We start from the raw sequence: 27262 nt of genomic DNA, 5'->3' as shown, positions 1-27262 counted from the left end.
AAAAATCAAAGAAAGACTTGCAATTTGACTTGGACTTTGACACCAATAACTCGTGACTTCACTTGGACTTGACCCTTCTGACTTGAAAATACTTGATACTGTCCTCCGAGCAACAGTGTGCCATGAATCCCTTCATTCTCTGAATCAACTAACATTAACACAATTCATTTCAAGCAAGTCAGCACCTTATTTCCCAATAGCACTTTGTTTGGACCAGCATGTTGCAGAAGAAGAACTTCTTTCCAGCACAAAAGTTACTCAGTGGTCAACAAAAAAATTAGCTGCGGTATGCACAAGGTGTTTTGGTTGAAAATCACAGATGGAAATGCAAAAACCTTCAACAAACTACAAATCTGAAAAATTCATGATTTTTGTAAATTTAATACAGTTTTACTATGTTGTTAAAATGGCATTAAATTCAGTGGAAACACATTGTTTGAGTTGTATTACATATGTTTAGGACTCAAAACTCAAAGCTTAGACTTAGGACTTGACTCGGAGGTCAAGTGCAAAGACTTGAGACTTACTTGTGGCTGGCAAAACAATGACTTGGTCCCACCTCTGCTGCTGGGTAGTTTAATCTACAGCAATGCATCATATTCTATAAGATCATCATATGTTTGCAGTGTGGCTGTCCTGTGAGAACCACATATCTCTAAAAAGTCAACTTTTCACAATGTCAGAAAAACAGCCCTGTTTTCAGCTTTGTGACGATGCATTTTCCAGCTGATCCAAGATAAGAGTTTATTTAGCTTAAGAAGGAGGAGAATTTCCTCAACACATAAAATACTTTGTCATTTAGTTTATTTCAAACAGAAGTGTGTGAAAACTAACTGAAGCTGTCAAATGAAGTGGAGTGTAAAAAGTTCATTTGCTTCTTTGATGTTGCACAAAAGAGGTATAAAGTTGAATAAAGTGGAAATACTGAAGTAAAGTATGAAAAACTCAATTTTGTACTTAATTACAGTACTTGAGTAAATGTACTTAGTTACATTCCACAACTGCTGTATACATAGAGAGAGCTTTAATATAAAAACTTGGCACCCTCATGCTTTAATATCATTTCTCACACATTCACTCTTCTCTCTCCCAGTGGTCAACACAGGAAGGTAATCAGTGTCTGTGCCTTGGGAGGTGCACTCTAAAAACTCTGCTTTGCAAACCAAAAAGAGAAAAAAAAAGAAAGACGTGAGTCGTGAATATTAAGAATGACAGGGGTGGTTAACACTTTCCATAAACATCCAGTAGGGTGCAAACTGCCTCTGAATTTTAATGTTGCAGGAGGCAGTTTCTGTCCCTTTTGTCAAAGAGAGGGAGAGAGAGAGAAGAGACAGCTAAATGAGAGGGATTTTTTTTTTCCCTCTGAGTGTCTGAAAAAGGTTAGCATTAGCTCAATAATTTACCCATCTCATTAGTCCAAGGTAAAGGGGTCTGACCTAACTGCCCTTCAGAGAGACAGACACACCAGAATAATAAAACTACTGCCTGAATCAACTTTGCATACTACTGGAAACAGAGCCACTAGATGTGAAATAGAGATCCAGTTAATATAAAATCAGTGATTGGCTTCAGATAAATTACAGAATAAGAGAGAAATGGTATTTAATCTTACATATTCAGCCCAGTTAGAGGATTTAATATGTTCCCAAAGAGGTTGATATCACAAATGTATGAATTACCTTTGAAAGCAGACTCAAGCACTGGGGCTGGTTTGGGGGCCAGGAGGATGCGTCGAGCATACTTGTTGAGGGCGCCGCTCTTCTCACTGGGCACTATGAGCTGTCTTATGAAGCGTGTTCGGTCCCGGATATCGTAGTTCTGGTCATATTTGCCCAGGTTCAGAATGTACTGGGTCAGCAGCTTGGTCTGGGAAAAGTAAAACAACATGTAAGACAGCAGAAAAGGATAAGAGTAAGCATTTGTGAGTTACGATTGGTGGTTTATGGTTTGTTTGCTTGGTGATGATTATTACAGCTCTCATGTCAGCACGCCAAGTTTACACCAAGTCAGTGCCCCCAGTCACTGTTTGCATGATCTTTAGAGCCTGTGCCCACAGTGGGGGATTTTTCAGCACCAGCACCTATTTTTCAATCATTCCCAATGAGGAGAGAGCGCATGTGGCCAGTATCGTTTTTCAGAGCTCTTCCACTGTTTTGTGCGTCTGCTTCGGACATTTCAAGCTGAGAATCTCTGAATTCTTTTAAAAGGCATTGCTCTCGTCACTGTTGCTCCTTGAGCTAGTGTATATCACAAGTTTTATGAAATTATCACAAGAAAGACAGAAAAGTCCATTTGTGTGAGCAAATCAGTGGGATACTCAATGTTGCGGGTGAGTGTTATGCTTTTATTACTGTATGCAGTTTAAGCTTGCTGTTTAACGTGCAGTCAACCATTTATTAGCTACCTAGCTAATATAAATGTCAACATATTGTTGTCACAGAAACAAAATCCAAGCCCAGTGCGTTATTAAAATTGTGATGGGAGCACTTTTTTTTGTAAAGAGCTGGGAAGAAGCACTCCCCTGTAACCTGCCACCACTTTTCTGCCAATGAAAAACGCTATGTATTGTTTAAAAAAAAAAAAAACAAAAAAAAAAAACAAGATAAAAGTTGAACATCGGTGATTACTAGCTGCTCGAGAAATATTTGTACTTCTTCTATCTAATTTTTTTTATTATTTTTTTGTTTTTATTTGTATATTTTTTCTAAATATTGGCAAGAAAAACAATTATATTTCCAAAAACACTGAACTATTACTTGCCATTCCCATAAATCCATAAAGCTGGAATATAGCCCTGTTTACAACATGGACAACCACTTGAGCAAGGATTGTCATAACTCCCCCCATGTCCTCTTCATTCCCATAATTTGGTTATTATTTCACCTGAATAAGTGAAAAACTCCTCATCTGGCCCAAAAGAACAAGACAGAGCACTTGCACTGACATATTATTTAAGCAGGCATAAAAACAAAAATTACTGCTGCCGTGAAGACAGCATTATAACCCAAATCATTTTCTGCATTGTCTTTGTCTCCCCCATCTTTCCTTCTCTTTCCTCCCCGACACATTACGAGGAGCAAGAGGTGTAATGATGTGCTCGTTTGAGGAGGCAGCGTCTGGGCTCATAAACCTGGCTCAGGGGCCAAAATCACCCCCATCTCGCTGAATGGGCCTGTAGACACCAAGCTGCGCACAGTGATGCTCCATTACGTTAAAGCTGTCTCATTCACAGCTTTATATTTAAACTGAGCATTTAGCTCTGAGTTGCAGAAATGTTCAATTACTACAAGACAATGCTACGTCTTGTGAAATAAAAATACTTAAAAGGACAATTTACGGAACCACATTATCTCTTTCTCACAAGGGGAGATGTGTTTCCTTATTGACTGCCATTTTTATAAAATTATATGGTGGACATCTATGATAAGAAGACAAAAGAGGAGATTTATGGATGTAGTGAAAGAGGACATGAAGTCAGCTGGTGTGAGAGAAGAGGATCCAGAGGATAGGGTTAGATGGAGGCAGATGATTAGCTGTGGCGACCCCTAAAGGGAACAGCTGAAAGAGGAAGAAGAATAAGAAGAAGACGTCCATGATAAATGTGGCCAAAGTTTCAATATAATGAGGTAAACATATGAAAAGTCCGGGAGGCAGACACCGTCTCCACATTTAAGACTAGACTTAAGACTTTCCTCTTTGATAAAGCTTATAGTTAGGGCTGGCTCAGGCTTGCCCTGTACCAGCCCCTAGTTAGGCTGACTTAGGCCTAGTCTGCCGGAGGACCCCCTATAATACACCGGGCTCCCTCTCTCTCTCTCTCTCATCCTATTACTGCATCTTGCTAACTCGGCCATTCTGGATGTCACTAACTCGGCTTCTTCTCCGGAGCCTTTGTGCTCCACTGTCTCTCAGATTAACTCGCAGCGGTGCCTGGACAGCGTGACGTGTGTGGTTGTGCTGCTGCCGTGGTCCTGCCAGATGCCTCCTGCTGCTGCTGCCATCATTAGTCATTAGTCATACTTCTACTGTTATTATACACATATGACTATTGTCACACAAGTATACTGTCAGATATTAATATATACTTTCAACATATTGTACCACAGTAGCCAGAACTATAACTATAATATTATTACTTTCATTAATGTTGTTGTAAGCTACTGTCATTACCTGCATCTCTCTCTCTTTCTCTCTCTCTCTCTCTCTCTCTCTCTCTCTCTCATTGTGTCATATGGATTACTGTTAATTTATTATGCTGATCTGTTCTGTACGACATCTATTGCACGTCTGTCCGTCCTGGAAGAGGGATCCCTCCTCAGTTGCTCTTCCTGAGGTTTCTACCGTTTTTTTTCCCCGTTAAAGGGTTTTTTTTGGGGAGTTTTTCCTTATCCGCTGTGAGGGTCTTAAGGACAGAGGGATGTCGTATGCTGTAAAGCCCTGTGAGGCAAATTGTGATTTGTGATATTGGGCTTTATAAATAAAATTGAATTGAATTGAATTGAAAAGAAATCCCTGTGCGCAAAAGGCCGGATTCAGACAAATATTCCCAAACGATGTTCAGGTCAAGTTCAGCCTACTTGACATGGCCCTTCATACTTTTCTGTACAGTTAATTTCTGCTTCCTCGCTATGTTACCTTTTGATTCATTTTCAAAATGACACAAGGAAATGGGTGGAGCAGTGTAAAAGGGGTTGCCTCAGTTTTTCAGCAGCAGCACCGGAGTGGAGTGTTTTCCTCACATTAACTGCGTCAGGCTTAAGTTAAATTCAAACATTAAAAACAGAATGCCTGTGGGGTTCAGGTCAGGCTCAGTTACTACTTCCTCAGACTTAGGTCGGGTTTGGACAGAAATAAATGGAGTGTCTTCAACAGAAGGTGAATAGAGGTGTTCCAGCATAGAGTATGAGAAAATGAAAGTGGTTTTTGATCATTAAAACATGTAAATATGTTCTAGTAGAGATCCAAAATGTAAATATAAATATGAACATGAAAATGAGCATAATGGGTCTCCATTAAAACATTTCAATTTCAGAAATCGGTGGCGTTAATTTAGCATCATATTTGCTCCATGTTCAGGTCAAAATATGGTTTTTAATGTTGTACCTGCTTAGAGTTGGTCAGGTAGAGTTTGGCTGCCAGGTTGACAGTCTGCAGCTTGACAATGTCCTCCTCTGCTGTGAAAGTCTTTGCCATCTTACGGAGCACGTCAGGTGCAATTTTTGGCACCCTCTCACAGTACTCTCCCATCAGCCACAGGATGCTGGCTCGGGCCATGGGGACCTGCAGGTTTGTGTGACAAATCAAAGAGAAAGAGCAGCAGTTGCTGAGAGTTCTTTACAACACTTATTTGTTCCTGCCTAAACTTTCAGGTTGAACAAACACAAATGGATCAACAGTAGGAACAATACAACGATGAATCGTACAGTGATGTTGTCGAAGAGCTTGGCCATGTGTTTGATGATCTCACTGTGCTGCGTGGGCTGAGTCTGAAGCAACTTCTTGATCACCACCACACTCTCAGCCACCACAGTCTCTGTAAAGATAAAACACACCGGCCAATCTTGGCACCTTAATATACTGATGAGGGTAAACAGTCAGATATCTGCAATGACTGATGGCATTTTACCGTCTCTGTTGGAAAGTAGCAGCACCAGACCGTTGAGACAAGTATCAGTCACCTCGGAGATGTTGGTGGCGCACCTGCCGATGGCTTGTATGGTGGCTGCTGCAAACGCCTTGTCCTGGCTCTTCACGTAGGTCTGAAAAAGAGACAAGACAAAGACAGTGAAGAGAAGAAACTGTTTGAAAGTCAATAGGGAAGTGTAATGCCAAGAAATACTGATGTCAGTAACTGGAGGATCATTAAGAAACAAAACACAAACCTGAAATTCCCTCAGGATGGTGGAGATGTTGGCTTCATTGGCCAGGTTGGTCAGGATCTCCAACTACAAAAATCACAGTGCAGAGGCTGGTTACAGTATGAGCTCAAGACTAAGATAGGAGAAAAGACAAAACTTTATTCATCAAGAAAGGAAGTGATGTGCAGAAGTTGCAGTACAAACTCAAAATATACACATGCCAAGAGTCAACAGTTAATGGTGAGGCTTCTAAAAAATGATAAGGTGCAATCAAAACAGAATAAGTGGGGTTGACAGGGAGGGCGGAGCCACCTCAGCACCCAGTATCTCTGCTGTCCATCTTTTTGCATGAGGTAGCTGAACTAAAGATTCTGAGCTTGTGAAACTGTGATCAAAAATTATTTTAAAGCTTTTAAAAAGCTTTTGTAAGCTTGTGACAAATCTGCGGGAGAAATTCAAGTTAGTGAAAGTGAAGAAAACATTTGTAGGTATAGAAAAGAACAGAAAATATGTGGCTAAAATTACTCATTTTCAAAGCAGGAAGCTATTCGTCCAAGTCAATACACACAGTTCCCACACTTGTGGTTTTGCTTTTACAGTGAAAAACAGGAGCATAATTTGTACTTTTAAGTCAAATGGGTGTGTAACTTCAGTGTCACATAGTGGGAGAACTTTGGGGTGCTGAGTGTCATGCAGTTTTCTACTTTTAATCTGAACTCAAATGATCATCTTTTTGTGCAGACTCCCTGTTCATATAATTTGTGCATTTCTCAACAATCTTTTCTACACATCATCAAACCTGAATTTCTCCTGTAGACGTTTTTCACAGGTTTCTCAAAAGATAATAAACCACAGAGAGTGAAATTGTTTCTGAACAAAAACTTAAATTGGTAGTTACCTTCAGTGTTTTGATGTGTGTGGCGTCTGTAGACCTCACATAGAAACTCTTCATGAAGGGCTCAAACATCCCCTGTTTGGAGATAATTTATGTTAATACAGCAGATTGTGCCAGTGCATCAAGACACAGTTATTGTTCTGCTGCCCAGAAGCAGACTTACCTTCCTCTGAATGGACATCGTGGCTATATTCTGAAGCACAATGTACTGCACCTCTCTGTGCAGCAGAAGAGAAAGACAGCGACATATTCAGACATGAATAACATGGATGCAGAGATACAGTGAACTCTGAGAAGGCACATATGGATCTGCAGCTTTCTTTTGCATTACCTGTGGCTTCTTAGTAACCGAACCAGTGACTTGGTGACAATGTTGACTTCATGCTTGGGGGCCAAATGCCAATAGAGTTGAGCAACAGCCATCACAACCTAAAACACACCAAACACAGATGGATATTGATTAAATTATCTGTTTAGTTTAATCCCTCTTGAAACGTTTTACAGTCGAGCTTCTAGGCAGAGGCGGAAGAAGTATACTACACTGAAAAGACTCCAGTATAATAAGTCCTGCAATCAAAAACCTTAGCTGAGTTAAATAATGTAAGTGTTATTAGCACAATGTTTCGCTCATTTAATGAATGAAATGTAATGTTTCACTCATTTTATGTTTCGCTCCTTTATATACTGTTGAGTAGTTTCATCTACAGCAACGCATCATATTCTACAAAAACATCATGTTGTTTGCATGGCTGTCTTACGAGTATCTCTAAAAAAAATTCAACTTTTTATGGTGTCTGAATAACAGGCCTGTTTTCACCTTTGTGACTAAAGCTGTCAGACAAATGAAGTGGAATAAAAAGTACAATCTTTCCCCCTGTGATGTAGTGGAGTAGATGTATGAAAATGGAAATACTGAAGGGAAGTATATGTACCTCAAATTTGTACATGCACTTAGTCAAACACCACCACTGCTTCTGGGTAATGTCTTTGCTTTTCAGTCATTGTTTGTTTTAATTTTCAAAAAATTTCCATAACATGCTCCCAGCTTTTTACTCTCGAACTTTGTTACTTTTCCTTGATTTCATGTTTTGTAACACTCGGAAAAGCACTTTATAACTTTTAAGTGCTGTACTATTATTATTATTATTATTACACTACCATCAGTATATTACCACCTGCCTACCCAAGCTAAAATAAGATTCCCTCACATGCATCTCTTAGGGCTCCACAAAGGCACTCATGACACGACTCTATAAAGGCAATTTTTCAGCGGGGCTTTAAATAGCAGGCGGACGTGTGTCCATCGTTGCAGGCAGAATGAAAGGGTTCAGGCGTCTATGAAGATGGAGGATGTCACTGTGTCGTCGCGTGTAAAAGACACAGCATGTCACATTTTAATCAACACTTTCATTTGGGAGCATTTTTCCTCCCGCTGCTACACAGTGACAGAGACCTTGAGACTCCTGGGTGATGGAGATCTGCACTCACTATGTTTTTTATCTTTCTTTTTTTTTTTTTTAACTTGGAGGGTGCACTATGGCAGGTATGTGTGTGTATTTGTATAAGGAAAGGTATCTTGAAATGTATTAATGCTGGAAAGTGAATTTGAAAGTGCATGTACGTCCATGAAGCAGCACTAGTGTAGCTTTTATCTCTAAGACAGCGGTGAGATATGAGCAAAGGCCACATTCAGAAACCTTGATCAATGTTTATATCTCTCGACAGGTTAAAAAGCTGCGCACACACACTTACACCCCCTACTCCTAATGGCTAGAATATGGCTGTATATGTCTGTGTTTAAGTGTCCAGCTAACTCACAGCAGTGTTCCTGCTCTGCAGCAGAGGTTTGGTGTTCCTGAGCAGCAGTCTATGATCTGGATCCATGATGTAAGGCTTGGCCTCCGTCTGGTCTTTTTTCTCCTCAGAGTCAGAGTCATAGAACGCCTTCTCATTGTTCTCATCAAACATGGCACCCTGAAACACAAACAACACAATACAACACACTAAACAACAGGTTTTTAGTGGATTATTGTGAACTAAAATGACCCGAACTTCAATTTTATTGTCCAACCAAATTATAGTAACGTCTTTTCAATGCCTCAAGAATCAATTACTCTCTGAATTTCTCTCATACAATATAGAGCCTTTTACAGTGTTTATAGAGCCACATTTACCAAGAAACAAATTTTATAAGGACACCCAGTATTGTGATATGTGTAAAAATAATTAAAAAACACAAAGACTGTTAATTAGGGTTGGGCAATATGACAGTATATACCGTGCCACAGCAGACATGTGGCCACCACGAGAGATTTATCAACCATTTCTACAACGGGAGCTATTCGGGGCGACTATGTAGCAAATCAGGGATGGATTCTCACGTGATCTTGTGATTCTCATGTTGTCTTGCAAATCCAGCTGCCCCCCAAGGTAACGTAATTTGAGCAGACATGGAGTGTGAGAGTTATATTGTAAATACAGAGACATGTAACACTTGAAATTATTGTTCTCTGGAATCTTAAAGCTTTCATTCTGGAATAATTTTATTTTTACTGATTTGAGTCTATTGTTTTTAACTCAAATATTGTATTAAATGAGGCAGTTGTTTTTTGTTTGTATGGAAGTTCCAAATAAAAGAAGAAAATATTGTGTGGTAATGAAACACTTAGTGACACATAGCGTCTCCATGACATAAAATGACATTTTCCATAATAGAAGATTCTGACCACATCACCCACCCCCACTGTAAATCTAAATAACTCCTATAACACAATCCAGATACTGAATACAAAGACTTATTGGCTTTCTCATTTCACATTTCATTTTATCCATCTGCATAATTATATTTATAAAGAATAAGGCTGGTGGAATTTAATCTCTTTTGTACTGTCAACAAACCACAAGGAAAGACCAAAATAAACCATTTCTAAATACTTTTTAAGCCTGCTTGTCCAAGCCCAAGTCCATTGGATCCTGCTACAGATATTAACTTGAAAAATGGCTCAGAAATATAGTTTCATTTTTCAAAAAGGCTCAGTAATTTCCTTGAACAGCTGGGAACTGTACTTTTCAGCAAACGTTACTCAAACAGGGGTAAATATTGTATTCTTTGGGTACTATTTTTAGCAGAGGATTAATCCACATTTGGATATCTAGCGGGTATTTGTGGCAGCAGGAGTCGAAATGAACTACAGTGTGTCTTTGTTAATAAAGGAGAGTGTCACCCACTACAACAGTGTGACTCATTGATGTGTTTCTAACCTTGCAATTTGATTTGATTACAATTCAGAGGGCTATGATGTGATAATAAAATGATTACAGATGCATTGTGATGCACAAAAAAAGTAGTCAAAATGCCTCCATTCCCTAGCCTTTAATCCAGGGGCTGCCAGTCGGATTGTATTCATCTGTGGTTGCTCGCACTAATGCACTGTGGGATATTAATGCCAGCGTAGTGACCAAAAATCACTAAAATATCTCACATAGGCAAATGTTTTAGCATATTAAAAACACATACACAGTATGTACTGTGTGCCAAACCCTTCACTGGTGTCCATATTACACTGAAATACACTAACTATGAAACATAAATGCCAATTAACGTAAATGGTCTACAGCCTTTTTTTTTTTTTTTTTTTTTTTTACAAGTTAACTGCATTATTAATGAATAAATTAATCTAAAGGTACCTTTCAGTCTCCTGCCTGTATGAGATTAACAAAATCAGGGAGAGGCGGCATTATTAACTAAATGTCTCCAGCAGTCAGAGTAGCCACTCTGCTGCACTGTTACCTCCAGGGAAAGCCAAGACGCTGAGCAGGCTGGGCACAGGGTTTTTTGAGGTGAAACAGAGCAGAGAGTTGTTTTCTTCACCACAGAGTTGTTTTAAGTTGTTTAGTGCTGCAGTGTGTGTTGGTCAGTCTATCTCGTTTGTTAACGTTACTGCTGATCACTGCTCTGCTCCATTAACGTTCGTCTTTGGGTGATGGCGTGGATTACAAAGTATTCACAATATAGTTCGCATTTGCCGTACAAAGGTAATTACTTAGACATTAAATTAAAACAAGCTTACAACTGCTGCCTTTTCTGAAGATAAATGACAAGATAGGCTAACTCTAGTGTGTAGACTGTCTGGATGCTGCGCTGCCCTCACCGTTGAGTTCTGATTCTTTCCTTCGTTCATCAATATCACATCATTAACTAACATTTAGATAACATTTTGATAATCAATTATTGACATTTGTGAATCAATGCAGAATCGTCCACATCCGCATCCAAGAATATATTTTTTCCCCCACCCCTACTTGTTAGTAGGATCGGTTTATTGTTGATTTTGTTTTGTTTTTTAATGGGATCTGTTAAATAATGACGTATCACCAGACTTGTCCTTTAAGATCAGACAGCTGCACTCATAAAACAGGATTCAGACAGACAGTGCATATTTCATGTGTTAAAATAATGTGTCTTATAATTCTGGCAACTGAGAAGTTCACATGACCAGTAATTGCTACCTTGTCTGGGCATCTAGGCAATTGCGAATTGCCACTTCATGGACTGGATCCTCATTGGTTTTAATGAGTGCCTCACCTCCTTCCAAGGACTGGTGAACTGTGTCCTGGCATAGCGCGTCAGCATGGAGATGATGACCACCTGGCCCCACTCCTCCACATCCACCAACAGGTTGCACAGCTTTCTGTAGTTCTTATGGATAAGGTCAATGCGATCTGGACACACCTCCTCAAAAGCCATCACCACACTGCCAGCCACCAACTACAGAAAAAAATGAAGGGAAGCAGAAGAACAGAGAGAAACCAATGAGGGAACTGTTGCTGTTCTTTATGCATTTCCCTCCAAAATTAACATTCGAATGAATTGAAGTTGTAAAGATGAGTAGCAGATTTGTTAAGACAAATTTAACATATAATTTTGTCTCTTAAAAAAAGGCATACTATATAGACTCTTGAGAAATAATAGACTAGTAAACAGATATGACCCTGGTCAAAAAAAGTACCATCAATGCACTTAAGAACACACACACAATTTACCACTTTGATTGCAATACACACATTTCAGCCTCTAAGTAGTTAGTAGATAATTAAAAAAAGGGCGTCTGCACTTAAAGTTTTAACTCATTTATTTTACACAACCCTGTGAAAGAGATCCATCAATGAGAGTGTTTCTCATATTTTTATGTAAATTACATTTTTCCTCAGGTACAAAACTCATTTCATGTTCAATTGACAAAGAAAGGACAAGGAGGAATCAGCAGCTGAGAGAGCCAATAATCAACTATGTTTTATTGGTAGGAGGAAAAAACCCATTTGGCTGTCGCCTGCCCCCCCACCACCCAACTGCCTGCTGGCTCGCTGACTGACTATGAGACTGAATGAGTGACACTGTGGTGTATTAATATGCAAACAGCATTATCATGGGCAGGCGAGGGTGAAGAAGAAGAGAAAGGGAGCAGAATCTGGTCTTCCCAATTAAAGCCTTCTGGCCCCCGGTGGCCCTGTGGGAACCCACAGCATTTACCCATCAGCATTGTCATGAGCCTGCATTGATTGTGTGTCCACGTATGTGTGTGTGTGTATGAAATGTGTGTGTGTGCACAGCTGCTGTCTGTAGATTCTCTGAGAATTCTGGACCTTATATCTGAGCAATGATTAGCTTTTCTGACATTCACACACTAATACTGATGAATGGATCACTGGAGGATCAAACAACTGCATTTTATGGTATCACACTGATGAATGAAGTTAGATTTATTGAGTGACCCACAGAAATTCTAGTTACATTTGAGCACTTGCAGGTAGATCCAACCAGAGTAATTACATGATAAAGCTAGCTTAATACCAACAGTCTTGCATGAAAATGCATGTTATCATACGTGACAGAGTTTCAGAGAGGTGTCACTTTGGAGACTGCAGTTTGTGGTGGTGTTAAATATTGTTGCATCCTACTGAGAGGTGTTTCTAATATTGTGTCCAACCCATTTATATCAATGAGGGCAAGCTAAGTAACAGAAAAACGTCTCTGTATATCAAAACAGTTCAACAGCAGCACAAACAGCATCCTCCAAACATTACAACCTTCATGTAGGGAGGATTTCTTATTGTATTAGACTGCATTAGTTTTAGCTGGGCAAACCTAATAAACTGGCAACAAAGTGTTTGCTGACAGTCAAGACATCTTAACAACCATTAAAGGTCTAGTGAAGGATTTGGTGGCATCTAGTGACAAGGTTGCAAATTGCAACCAACAGAAACTTCTGTGTGACAAGAGTTCAGCATTTCGGTTGTCATCTTAGGCTTTTGGAGTTAGAAGTGACCACTGCCGTCATTTGAAGCAGCTCCACCCTTAAATATGCATACCTTTAAGCCTTAATAAAATGTGAACAGGTGAGTTTTAAAAAATATTCATCCCCTGTACAGTTGTCATCAATGTTGAAATTTGCTGTAGAGACCAAAACTATTTTTGTACCAGGCTGTCAACATGTTTATTTCTGCTGAAAAAGTGGGCACTTAAATATGGCAGTCTATGGAAATTGACTGGTTTCTGGAGCCAGCCTCATGTGGCCATTCAAAGCACTGCAGATTTTGTCACTTCCACACTGGCTCCATTTTTAAGCCTTGGAGGCTGCCGCTTGTGGCCGATGTGAAAATTCCCTTTGGCCCTATCTAGAGCCAGTGTGTGGTTTGCTGTTCTTGGCTACTGTATAAACAACTTGGTGAACTCCGTCGGAGAGGACCCACTCCATATGTAGCTATAAATGGCTCATTCTCAGGAACTAAAAACACAATGACACGAAATACAATTTTCAGGTGAATATTTATATTCCATTCCTGCCAGTATATCCCCCCAAATCATACACACTGGACTTTTAAAATTAAAGTAAAAGTAAACATATATATGTGAAAGTATTACTAGAAGTAGGGCTGGGCAATATATCAATATTATATCAATGTCATAATATGAGATTAGATATAGTCCGAGATTTTGGTTATCGTAATATCGTCAGTGTTGCCTGGAATTGAAGGCTGCATTACAGTAAAGTGATGTAATTTGCTTAACTTACCAGACTGCTACCTACTTAGTCACTATTTCCACATTACTGAGGATTACTCACCAAAAAACTCATAGTTTGTGAAAGCACTAAAAGTCAACCAGCCCTACAACACTGTCACAGTATTGAAAATGATGGAAAACAAACAAACAAACAAACAAACAAACAAAAAAAAACCATGTTATTTGATTTTCTCCATATCGCCCAGCTCTATGGAAATTTGCAATTATGTACCCTGGCCTATCTCTACATACATCAGTAGCATTTCTGTATTGACATATATGTCATGACAAGTACACACACTACACTACTCTGAATCTGTATCTAATGAGTCTTATTTGATTTATCTACAGCAGGATAAATCATGTTTTAGGGTAAATAAAACAGTTTTTGTAAATATGTGGACTCTTTTGAGATAAACCAGATAAAGTACAAACATTTGCTATTTGATCTGTGTGCTATTCAGTGAAGTTTTCTTCCATATATATTCAAATTACTAAGTTGACCTCATTTGAGTTAGAGAAGCTGTGCACAATATTGTTTTAAATTGCTTTGAGTAAAGATGCTTATATAAATTAAAATTTAGCCAAATTATACACACACAAAAGGCCACTCTCAACTCTTTAGACCTTTTTCACAGCAGACATTATGAGCTCAACGATGGCTGTGTTCCAGTTCAGTTTGAAAGTTTCAGGGACCTGGTGTTGAACATACTATCTAACATCAAAATGGAACAGAGCCACTATGAACTAAATATCATTAGTTATACCTGTGCTTTTCTTACTGTGACAAGTCATATCACTGTAAAAAAGAGGTTTCTGACCCAACCCAACAAAAAAGTTGAATATAAATTAATCTGGATAATCCACAAAACACAATAAGCGATGCACAGATTTATCAGCCAACTTTTCGTATCGGCCAATATTCGCCTTGTTGACTACCAGGAAATAAGATGATATTCACTGATGGCAGTGGCCCATGTCATTCTGTTGTGTCACGTCAATTTTGTGCAGGCTAAAATACAGGGCTTGAGACTAATGGTGTCCCGTCATCCTGAACATGAATTTCGAATCCTCACGTAGCAAAAGAATGGCCTAACTTTGCCTCTGATGGGCTTACCCTTGCGTTCTTACCCTAACCCTGACCAATTCCAGTCTTCTTTCCTGAACCTAACCACTCAAACCAATGAAGGCAACAAGTGCTAGCCAATAATAGGAGTAGTAGGGCGGGTTGTTCCTTGACAATCATAGGATTTGCAAATCTGCATCCCGGACACAATGGAAAACATGTTTGGCACGAGCAGAGATCTTCCCAAGGGTGCATTTAGGACAAAAGGATGCAGTAAACTCACCATTAACACTTCAGAGGACACACCCTATTTTTTCCCTGATAATGCTACATTGTGAACAACAAATCTGTGTTGACGTCGGCAGGAGGAAAGCTAGTTAACATTAGCTCTTAGCAGCCGGTGGCCAGAACTAACAGCTAACATAGGTTGCATTGAGTTATATTATGATGTGTTCAATCTCTATTCGCTGAAAATGAGTATTTGGTAAAGGTAAGCTGTGTTCAAATGTAATCTTGTAAAATGTAGTTTTTGGTCACAAATTTGAACAAATACAGCTGTTTGAAGGAGAAATTTGATGATGTTTTTACAGCAATATAAAACAGGTATAAGAAATGCAGGTTTTATATATTATTTATAGTAAGAAGCTTTCGTAGCACTTATTTTTTATGTTTTTTTCATGTGAAAGAAGGTTATATTAAAGGTTGTTTAATAATTCTGTATGAACTGTATAACAGAGTTTCACAATTGGTGCATCACTGACAGGATATAATCTGTTGTAATAGGGACTAAGTGTTTACAGTGGCTGATGTTCAGTTTAAACAAAATTATGGCTTGCGCATATCTATGCTAAAGTAGCTTCGCAGCACTTTGAAACACAGCTGGTCTTTTCAGTTAATATTCCTTCCAAAACAGTCTACTGTAGATAAACATACTCAAAGCAGTCAATTAGAATGTATGTACTTTAAGCTTGTATTGGTGTGAATTTTGACTCCCCTGGCATTCTCCCAAGGCCTCTCCTGTCTCTAAGGCTATTACAGGCAGCACTGTTCGTGAGGATGTGGATTCTGCTGCAAGGCTTTGTGCATTCTCCACCAACTTCCCCCATTAGACATAGCTCCAAGGTAAACTACATGCACCATCAACAAAACTGACACCCCAATCTATGGAGTTCATACACCTCCTCCCCCTCCTCGACCATATTATCTACCCTGCGTGACAAGCTGGTAATGGAAAAATCACACTAAGCAAATGGTTCTTCTAATAACAATAAATTTCCTATAAAATTATGAAGGGCCCAAACCGTTTCCTTGCATCTATTTTGCTATGAATTCTAATTAGGGTGCCAGAGAGGCAGAGAGTGCTGGGTCATCACGCCACAGACAACGTGCGCCTTTTTGATTGATGGCCCGATGTGGGGTCGGCCTATCCTCCCTTCTCTCGCTCTTCTCCTGCTCTCTTCCTCCTCACTCCTTTTTCTCTTAAATTAATGGGCATCTCACCTAGCACCTGATCATAGTACCCCCCTCTGCCCCTGCTCCTCCTTTCTGTTCTCATTTCAATTTTGCAGAGGGTGCAGAGGGGTGGGGTGGTGGGAGGGATCGATCATTTATCTTGTAATGGCTGGATAATAGATCCATCACGGTAAAACAGCTGCACAAACTCCTATGTTGTCTCTGTCATCAGGCCTTCCCATTTTCTCTTTAAACCATCCTGCCTATAAGCAGGGCCCCCGTGTGTCACAGCCATTTAGCCAAACAGGCACATCTGTAAAGCTAAATGTCAAGAGGCCTGGACAATGTTACAAACTGGAACAATAACCAAATGTTTCCTTCTTCCACAGGCAGCATACTGACATCAGCTAAATAGCATTTACCTAAATTAATTAACTTATTTGCAGTTAAACTGATTCATTAACGTCCGATATGGTACAACTGTGTCACAAACCTAAAGATGTCAAAGGTAAAGTAAGGATACAACAGCTTTTTTTTTACATTTTGACACAGCAGGACAAGCACAGGTGTAATTAATAACATTAGGACTAGGACACTTGATGGAACTGACAGGCAGACTGAAAGCTCTGTATTGCTAGTAGTGAGCATCAGTCATTAACTATATACAAAAAACAGGCGTAGCTGCCACGACATCGCCCACTGGTTTGTGGACTTCCATTTCGAAGCCTCGAGTTTGGTATTGTGGCTGTCAACATCTTGGATTTTTGGAGCCAGAAGTGACCATATTTGGATGAGAAGGTGGAGCTGTGGAGGAGCAAGGGGTGGATCTGACTCAGCAGACAGCCTGTCATTCAAAGCAGCTAAGCCCCTCATTATGCGTAACTCTTAGCCTTAATAAAATATAAATGTGTGAGCTAAATAAAAATTCACCCCCTGTACAGTTGTCATGAATGTTGAAATTAGCTATAGGGCCTTGACTCACTTCTGGAGCCAGCCTCAAGTGGCCATTCAAGGAACTGCTGTTTTTGGCACTTCTGGACTGGCTTCATTTCTTAGCCTCGGAGGTTGCCACTAGGTCAACGGGTACGATCTCCCAGTAAAATCAAGGCTCGATTTACAGCACAAAGGAAGTGCATCAATCTTTGTGCAACCATAACAGGAAGAGAGAAGCTGTTTTGTTTTCCCTGGTAGCTATCGCTAGCTATCTCCAGTTACCAAAGAATATCAGTGTCAAGTTCTTTGCAGTTACTGTCCTCAGTAATGTTACAAGGTATACCAACACTAGAAAGATATTGCAATACCCTGCCGTTAAAAATTGTACAATAATTGTACAATAATTGTACTTTGGGAACAACAGCGTTATAATGTACTGATTTACTGAGGAAAACCCACAACTACATGTATGAAAAAGAAACTAACAAGAAAACACTTAACAGCACATAAAATGCAATTTTATTGGGCAGGAAAATAATACAAATAAATGGTATTAACTGTAAGTCTAACACTTCCAGGATTGTTGGCCTGCACTCTACAGTAGTGCACTAACGTAGACTAAACACAAATGACTCAATACGCCTCCTTGGTTCTTCCACTGAGGAAATTTTCTAGTTTTCGATTTAGTGAAGTTTTAGGTTTTTGTCATGATATCATTTCAGTATTGGTATCGAGATATTCAAGCAGGTAAAAGCATCAGTATCGTGACAACAGTAGCGCTAACCCTGCCCTCTGTCGGTATTTTCTTATTTTCTTCATAATTTGCTGTGTTTGGAATGTTCCTGGGCACAGCGCACAGGTGAGGTTGAGACTTGAAAAGGTAGCGACCAGGTGCCAGACTGAAAGCAGAAGGCATCCAAGAGGAAGCTACAAAAGTCTCAGACCCAGTGCTGAAATAACGCAAATATAGAGGGGCGAAACGGCAAGCAGACAAAGCTCATTCCAAAACAAGAGTGAATCTGGAGTTGTTTTCTTGCCTTCACTTTTGCTATGACACGGTTTACAAACAGTAGCTGACAATTACTACACAGTATACCTTTAAAGCTTATCTTACTTATTAGCTATTAATTAATTAAAATGCGTTCCATGTCCTCACCAGCCCTCTAAGGTAGTTGATCTCAGGGAAACACTGCTTAGTGTTACTGCCAGCATAAAGAAATAGAAATAAAAAGGCAAGAAGCCTGGCCATCGTTGTGGGACTTCTAAATGCTACATGGTATCGTCCTAGCATCATAAAAATGCATCACTTGATAGCTATTAAGTGTCCACTATGTTTGGGTTTTTTCGCCATTCATCACAGACTGATAGTGCTCTTGTGTCTGTGTGATGATAGTGCCCTCTCTCTCCGTCCCCAGCCTCACAATGTGGGCTCCAACGGGGGAGAAGTCATCTGTCTTCGTTAGCGTCTGGGGCTAAATATGCTATGCATCTGGTACTGGGCTTTCCATCCCCCCCTTGGCCTAAGCTGCTTTGTTTTGTTTGTATAATGATAGGTATACGCTATGAATACATAATTACAACAAACTGTGCATGACTGGCACATCCAAACACAACATACTCTGCATTCTGAGACCAACGTCTACATATCTGAAATTGGCATTTAAACACCCTTAGTATTCACTGTGACCTCCTCAAATTAATGTGCTGCCTACTGACTCCTAATGGGCTGCCTGCATTGTGTCTGTGACTGGCCTAAACAAAGAATTTGAGAATCCAACTCATTTATGGTCCATTGTAGGGAAAAAAAAAAAAAGAAGTTGGCCTTTGAGAAAATTAAGCTGACACTAGCATCAGTGCGAAAATTCCTTCCAAATGGACACTTAACAAGGAGCATCTGAAGATGTGTGGGTTTAAGTGGGTGTTAACAAACCATGGCATTGCCGAATGAGCTGTGGGATGGAGAGCTGAGAGGAGAATCGCTTTGACTGGGGCGCCCTCCAGTGGTCTGCGTTCCCCAGCATGGGAAATTAAACTGAGTAGCACTTACTGCTCAGCCTGTACTTACTGTGCTTTTGTCTTTCAATAGTTTCTCTATCACTTCGATCAGCTGCTCTTTCTGGTCTGGATCCAGGCTGAAGACAATAGAGAGCGAGAGAGACAAATTGTCAGCTAAGGAATGGCAATTATTCACATAACATGAAAACTTGATAGACTTACAAATTTAATTATGTCCCCTCTGTGTGCTCAGAATACGGATGTGCCTGTGTATCACATCAACTGTCTATGAGCAGGTTTTATTTTCTAATCTAAAGAAAGACTGACCAGTCCTGTTCAATGACTCTATATAATGAACACTCAGTAGTTTAGTCTGCAGAGAGCAGTAAAGTCAGATTTTGGACACTTGGGCCCCACGTTGCATCCTCATTGACAGGTACAGTGTTTCACAACTATTCATTTTCACATCTGTAAAATGCACTGTATTGCATGTGAGCATGCTCTAGAAGTCCAACTCAAGTTTTTTGCCACCAATTACAGAGTAATAATATGTTGAGTATCTGCCGATACCGAGTCCTGATCTGATACTTCTTTTTTCCAAGATATTACAGCTGCACAGTGCAGACTTCAAGCGCATTAAAAGTTATTTAAATCAATCTAATGTATATGCTTGACAACTGAATAGCTCTGCATCAGATTGGAACATCCCTAGTACATGTCATGCCATGGACTAGAGCTACAACAAGTGGATGAGCACATAGGGAGACAATTAATCTGCAACTATTCTGATAATCAATTAATCCTTTTACAAGCAAAATGTCCCAAAATGTCAAAAATTCAAATTCTAAAATCATGATGGTTTGTTGCTTTTTTTGTTGTATCTAATTGTACACTGCACATGCTTGGAAGGTTTGGACAGCTGGTTGAATGAAACAATATCTGAATACCTCATCTAGGGCTCTGGAAAATTATAGCAGGCAGCTTTCACTATTTTCTGACATTTTGCAGACAAAACATCTACATTTACATGTACAAAATACACAATTTTTTGCCTTTATTCCAAAAATGATGATATTCCTACTAAACTGCTCACATGGCTAACCAAAAATGTTTTTTTTTTTGTTTTTGTTTTTGTTTTTTTAAATAAGCTATTACCAGAAAATAGCAGAAGACAGAGGCACCAAGGACTGAGTACTGGGTGGATGATATACATATACATATACATACATACATAAATACATACATATATGATGGAGACATTGACTTTTTCTTCCTGATTAGAACTGGATAGATTTCATAGAATCTGGGAAAACTGAATTGCATACATATCACCAAGAAATCCCTTGGTTCATCACAACAGTTTGTTAAAATGTTATAAGATGTTTCACTGGAATAATTCCTTAAATCTCTATTTTGACAGAAGTAGATATATACTGTATGACATGTGGTACAAGGGGTGTGCATTAGTGAAAAAAGGGACAGAAAACAGACATTTTCTCTGTTTTGATTTTTTTCCCCTTTGTTTAATTAAATTTTCTCTCTTTTTTAATTATTATGATCTTATTTTTATTTATTCATTTTAGTATTAGTATTATTTCTTGACTTCCTTTTTTTCCTCTTTCTTCTTCTCTTGTTTTATTTGAAATGACTGATTGAAAATGTGTGGTATGCAAGTGTTTATAGTACATGTGTGCATGTAAGTACATATGTAGGGGCACATAGGGAGTGGAGTATTGATATACTCATGTAAATGTAAGGGGTTGATGTATAGTATCTAGAAATCAGTCCTTTCAGTTTATTGTCTTTTTATCAGTATTGAACTTTATGGGTTTTTTTTAATGTAAAAAAAGGAAAATGTATATGAGACAATGAAATGATTGGTCCTTGTCTCAATAAAAAGACATGCAGCCATGTATACTCCAATCACCATGCCCTGACATGTCGTTTACAGTGTCAAATAAAAAAAAAAAGGGAAATGGCTGGAGCTGCTTGTGCCATTTTGCATTTTTGTGTCAAAATAGGTTTTGGCGGAACTGTTGGACAACACAAACACAGCCTCCCTCTTTCATTCCTTCAGTCACCTTCTTGAAAATGTCAGCAATGCAAGCACGTATCTAAGTCTTTTATAATGTTTAAAAGTATGTGTGTTGTATAATAATATGGGCTTTTCTTTTGGGCATGCATCTCTACACCAGCCTTGCAAACTACTGGTGAGTTTATTTTTGTATAACAAATCTCTGACAACACACAGAGCCGACTGTAAATAGGCCAGAGGCGGTGTGTGTCGCAAACTGCAGTAAAAAACCCAATTGAGACGCATATTCCGAATGCGCTGTCAACATGTCCAAAGAATGCTCCTAAAACCAGAATAATATCCAAATGGAATATGCTGTTAACATGACCCCAATCCAATCTGGAATATTGTCACATTGGGAATGATAGTTGAATATTAGTGTGCATGTAAATGCAGCTAATTATTTATCAAGAAAAAAATTAGTTGCGGTCCTACAATGGATGCTACTTTTTTGGTTTCATTGTGGGAAATTTCCAGAGCACTAAAATACATTATATATATATATATATATATATATATATATATATATATATATATATATATATATATATATATATATGTATATATATATATATATATATATATATCATAGAATACCATAGAATAAACAGATTTCAGAGACAGCCCTACTCTTGTAAAAAGCTATCCTCTGATACCAACCATCAAATTAAATGTGCAACTGATCCATTCCAGCTTAGTTTTACTAGTTTGCTCTTATTTCAATCTTTGATCCATGCCAGTCTCAGAAAGACTCCGATGATAAGAGCAAGATAACTGCAGGGCAAAACCCCTTATATCAACATTACTCAATATTTACTGTATTAACTGCTTAGAAATGAGGTGGAAAGGAGAGCCAGTCAACTAACGAGTGCAGCTACTACATCTAACTCTTATTATTTTTTGCCAAAAGCAGAAACAACATCAGATGCACAGAAGTGTACCTGTAGAGCTTCTGGATGGCGTGGGCTGCCGTCTTCCTGACATATGGGGACAGGTCAGTTGACGCCTCTTTGATGGCCAACATCATGATGGGGACAATTATGGTGACCCGGATACTGGACAAAACCCTCAGTGCGCTGGCCCGGATCAACTGATTTGGGTCCTGCCACAGAGATACAAAAACCGACTTGTGTCAGTTTGTGAAAGAATGTTTTCTACTAATTATTTTTTAAGTATCTGAAGCATTTCACAGAAAATCGAGGTTAGAGATTACATGCAACTTTCCCAGTCGTAATTAGGAACTACAACAACACTAATGTCATACATAAATAACAAAAACAACACAGTTAACATCTCAGCAATAATATATTATACATATTGCAAGAAAAGACAGCTTTTTACCATATTAGTAATAATGAAGAGAAAAAGACAGTGACAAGAAGTAGAGATGTTACCTTAAGGGCCCGCTGGAAGGTGCTAATGGATAGCAAAGCCAGGTCCTGCTGTTCTTCTGCATACCTCACCAGGTACACATATACAAGCTTCTTAAGCTGCAAAGGACAATTAAATCAAAAAGGCAATAAGATGAAGCAGCTGTGAGGGCAAATTAATGCAGCACATGGAAAGGAAACAAGCTGTGTTCTAAGAGTTCAGCAGGTTTATGTGAGAGGACGTGCTGTATGTTGTTAATAAAAGACAAAAGAGTGCAGCTATAAAAGGAATAAAATGAACAGGAAAAGTCTTCTTTCAGCTCAGTTTATTATTTCAAGTAATGTGAGGAAAAAAGTTGGTAAAGAAAGTTTTCCTGTCTTGGTATCACGAGCTGCAGACTCCATCCAGTGTTGTTTCAGGCAGAGAGCGAGGTTATGTATTTTTGTTCCCTTTCAGAAATTGCTATTGAATTATTTGCCCCGCCGTCTTGTGTTCCTGGCTTCCACACCTCTTCTTTTCTCGCAGGAAGGCCTGAGATAATATTTGTCCTGCTTTCTGACGAGGTTAACTGGAGGCCAAAGGTTGCTCGTCTGCTGATCACATCAACTGTCCAGAAAAAAAAAGTAACTAACAGAGCTGATTTCTTCCTATAAGGCAGCAGGTTCATAAATAATGGAACTGGAATAAAAGTGTTTATGAAAAATGATGATTTACTTCAGGAACTATATATAATTTCATTTAAGAACTGATCTACGGTCGAGGTCAGGGGTAAGGTTACGTTTTAGGTGCAATCGCAGAGAGTTTAATTACTAATCAGCACCACGCTTTCTAATGCAGTGAGTATTGACCTGCAGCAGTGCACTACAGTTCTCAATCATCCTTCTGGTCATTACTGCTGGAATTAATGGCATTACTCACTATAAAAGCAGACTCAACCCATCTGCCCTCAAGGATCTGGTTTCTCTGACCACACAGCACAAGACTGATTTCATTTTGAACAACTAAGTAGGCAGTTAAAGGCTCTACAACTTGCTCAGCACCAAATAAGATTTAATGTTTTTTTTGCTTTGCTTCATGTCACACAAAAGCATACACAAGTACGCCAAAACATGCGCGCGCGCGCACACACACACACACACACACACACACACACACACACACACACACACACACATTTATGATATGTGGAGTTAAAATAAAGGGTGCAACAATGATGAAAGAAAATAAATCCCACTGATATTAAATCACGTAACACCCTCATGCTCTTGACAAGGAGAGAAAGGGATGAGGGTGGGAACAAGAGAGGAGGCCATTTTTAGTGAGATGTACTGTAGGTGAGTAAAGTGTGGAAAAAACTGGGAGAGAGAGAGAGGAGAAACCAGCACTACCTTAGCAGCTGGTGTATACGAGGTGGGAGAGAGGAGACGTGACTGTGGGCTCTCTTCTGCCAATTACATCCACCCACCTGCTCCCCTACCCTGCCATGAGTTGCTTCGGCTGCATGCCTTACACACAGTGCCGGGTTTCAGGCCCCCCGCTCACATGCTGCCTCTCACGCTACCTGATTATTCTGCTGCTGCTAATCAATATTCACAGGCTCTGGGCATGGGAACCCCTCTTGAGCTGCTGCTTAGTGTTCGGTCATTCACTGGAATAGTCCGTGCGCAAGTCTGCCATGATTTAGTGGAGTATTTACAGACCCACGGTATCTTACAGTGTCTTTCTGCTGCTACTGCACCAATTCATGATTTAAAACTAGTTGTATTACTATTGACTGATCAGGTGATATGCCTTTTAAACTAGAATTAGCGGCCCGCAGTTGTATGCCTGCGACAACCAGTCAAGTTGCAGTTTACATTGATGCCTTTCCTGACTCATATGTAGTGAGGACTGTGACAGAATTTAATGAAAATGTATCAAGTCTTTTTTTTTGTGAAATTAATGTTATTTCTTTATTGACAGGTATGATTCGAGTGAATAATTTCTAGTGGGAAATATGCTGTCTTTGCTTAAAGACTTTTTTCTAGGAGTACAGAGGACTGGTAGAGAGCACTGTCACATGGTGCAACGACAAACGCCTCAAGCTCAATATCACTAACTAATGACCTTGTGGTGGACTACCCCACAAGCTCCCGCTACTGTGGCTCCCTACAGTGATCTTGATGTCTGACCATCAAATTCTAATCAGTACATCCTTGAGTCCAAGTGGACGTTTGTGCAAAATTTGAAGAAAATCCGTCAAAGCGTTCCTGAGATGTCACAATTACGAGAAAGGGACAAACAACCCAAAAACATAATGCCTCCCGCCACGGCTATCACCAGCAACAAGGCATAAAAATGTTTTCTTTCTTGAAAAACAAATTAGACAAACCTAAATAAATACAAAAAAAAAAAATCATTCATCCGGTCACAGTTAAGTGGATCTGTAGAGCCGATATTATCACAACTAGAGTTACTGTTACAGACTCATATTTCAACACGTTTAAGTTATCAAATTCTCTTATTTCAATTTTATGTTGTCATTTACTCACATTTTAATCGACTTACTTTTTACCTGTATACATTTGTACACCAATACTGTTACTTTTACTTTACTAAAATATTTCAAGCAACAATACTTTTACTTGAGTATATAGTATGGTAGTGTACTCTTTCCATCCCCGATGGTACTCATGACTGAGGCTATTTTGTATCTTTTTCTCTCTCTCTCTCTCTCTCTCTCTTTGTGTTTGTATTTTCGTTTAGTTATTTGGGGGGGAGGCAGGTTTAGAACATGTCCAATGACAACGGAGGGGAAATTTTAGGAACTGGAGGAAAAAGTTAGAGCTCCAATGACTGCTTGAACATATATGAATGATCATTCATTCATTTTCTGTAACCGCTTATCTTGTTGGGGGTAGCAGGGGGAGAGGCAAGAGGCAGGGTACACCCTAGACAGGTCACCAGACTATCACAGGGCTGACACATGGAGACAGACAACCATTCATGCTCACATTCACACCTCCGGTCACTTTAGAGTCACCAATTAACCCGCATGTCTCTGGACTCTGGGAGGAAGCCAGAGTACCTGAAGAAAACCCACGCTGACACGAGGAGAACATGCAAACTCTGCATCCCCATTATTCTTACCTTGTGTTTATTTCAATTCTTTTATCTTTTTATTTTTTTATGTCATTATTCTTGTATGACCATTGGTTTTAAGTATGTCTGTTTAGCTTTGTACAAGCTTTCATATGAAGCCAATCTACATGAGCCTACAATTGTTCTGAAAGAGGAAGTTCCCTCTGTAACGTAACACGGAATACCCATGTGATGTGTCACACAAGAATTACATGAATCACAGCAGTAATGATGATGTTTTTTTCTGTGATATATATTTCTTAATACTGTCATACCTCAATGTTCTTACTCGCAACGTTCTTCACCACAGCAGGAAAGAGCTCTGATGAATTTTTCCCTTTGGCAATCAGCTGAAAACAAATCAAACAATAAAACAATTTTATCCACCAATCTGATCTCTGGTATTAAACTCAACAACTGAAAACACACTGTTACAATGTTGCAGTTTGTCCTGTGTGTGAATTCCCATGATGCACTCACCCCAACGATCCTTTTCATGGCTTCCAGTTTGAGGGACTCCTTGTTGCTCTCCAGCATCTCTTTAAGGTCTTCATTCCTGAGGACAGAAAGAAAATACTGTAAGCTGTGCTTATTATGGTCATTAGAGAGGCCTTAGAATTAACGCTCCTCAGACAACTTGACTAATCAGTTTCAAGCATGAGAGGTTGACCAAAGGTACTGTGAAAGTTCCATGTATACAACATCTGTGTCAGCTTCACAGATTACAGGGTACACATACGAGGGCCACATCAGCTCCTATAGGCTACACAGTTCTGTACATTATTCAGCCTATAGGGGCCTAAGGGTACACTGACAATGCACCCAAACAAACAGCAAGAATGTCATCTTTAGCACTACAAACAGCCAGCATCACACTAATCTCTGCTAAAATGTCTGCACTCACATGATATGACAATGCTCATTCCTTGGCTAATGCTGACACACATTGTGATTGTGCAACGACACAGGTTGTTTGTCTCACACAGAGGCTAAACATCTGGAAGGGTAATGTCCAGACGGAAAACAAAATGTGGGAGAGATGCAGATCATGTGTTTGTTTCTTGGAACGAAATGGACAAACAGATTTTAGCCCAGACTGAAATATATAAACAACCTGAAATTTTGTGCAGATGTTCATGTTCTTTAGTAGGATTCATTTCTAATAATTCTGATGATCTTCTGATTTTTCATCTTGCACCATCATCTGCCAAAAATGACCAAATACTTATGAAATTCCCATCAGCCTCTGCTGTACTTTGTATATAGTACTAATTAGCAATCTTAGCATGCTAAACTAAAGAAATACTTCACCCACAAAATGACCATTTGTAAATCAGTTACTCACTGGGTGTTATATTGAATTCATGAAGACAAGTGTATTGTTTCTGCATACCTTACATTGAACAGAGAATCCAAAAAGATGAACATTCTCGAT

At 39.3% G+C, this 27262-nt stretch overlaps 1 protein-coding gene across 2 annotated transcripts in view; it reads right to left on the bottom strand.

Annotated features, from left to right (window-relative positions):
• ap3b1a (adaptor related protein complex 3 subunit beta 1a) overlaps positions 1 to 27262 on the bottom strand; it is an 80768-nt gene that overhangs the window by 43884 nt on the left and 9622 nt on the right. For both annotated transcript variants that reach the window (XM_033647035.2, XM_033647034.2), the window contains exons 2-16: positions 26308 to 26383; positions 26103 to 26177; positions 22731 to 22826; positions 22278 to 22438; positions 19333 to 19399; positions 11339 to 11521; positions 8572 to 8727; positions 7085 to 7182; positions 6917 to 6971; positions 6757 to 6828; positions 5883 to 5945; positions 5627 to 5759; positions 5424 to 5533; positions 5104 to 5280; positions 1680 to 1866 (exon numbers count right to left, since the gene is read on the bottom strand). In XM_033647035.2, the coding sequence (XP_033502926.2) occupies positions 1680 to 1866; positions 5104 to 5280; positions 5424 to 5533; positions 5627 to 5759; positions 5883 to 5945; positions 6757 to 6828; positions 6917 to 6971; positions 7085 to 7182; positions 8572 to 8727; positions 11339 to 11521; positions 19333 to 19399; positions 22278 to 22438; positions 22731 to 22826; positions 26103 to 26177; positions 26308 to 26383 (1709 nt within the window). The remainder of the gene's footprint in view (positions 1 to 1679; positions 1867 to 5103; positions 5281 to 5423; positions 5534 to 5626; positions 5760 to 5882; positions 5946 to 6756; positions 6829 to 6916; positions 6972 to 7084; positions 7183 to 8571; positions 8728 to 11338; positions 11522 to 19332; positions 19400 to 22277; positions 22439 to 22730; positions 22827 to 26102; positions 26178 to 26307; positions 26384 to 27262) is intronic.

Source organism: Epinephelus lanceolatus, chromosome 19, assembly GCF_041903045.1.
Source record: "Epinephelus lanceolatus isolate andai-2023 chromosome 19, ASM4190304v1, whole genome shotgun sequence".
In the NCBI taxonomy this organism is placed as follows: Eukaryota; Metazoa; Chordata; class Actinopteri; order Perciformes; family Serranidae; genus Epinephelus; species Epinephelus lanceolatus.
This window is presented reverse-complemented; position numbering and strand designations above follow the sequence as displayed.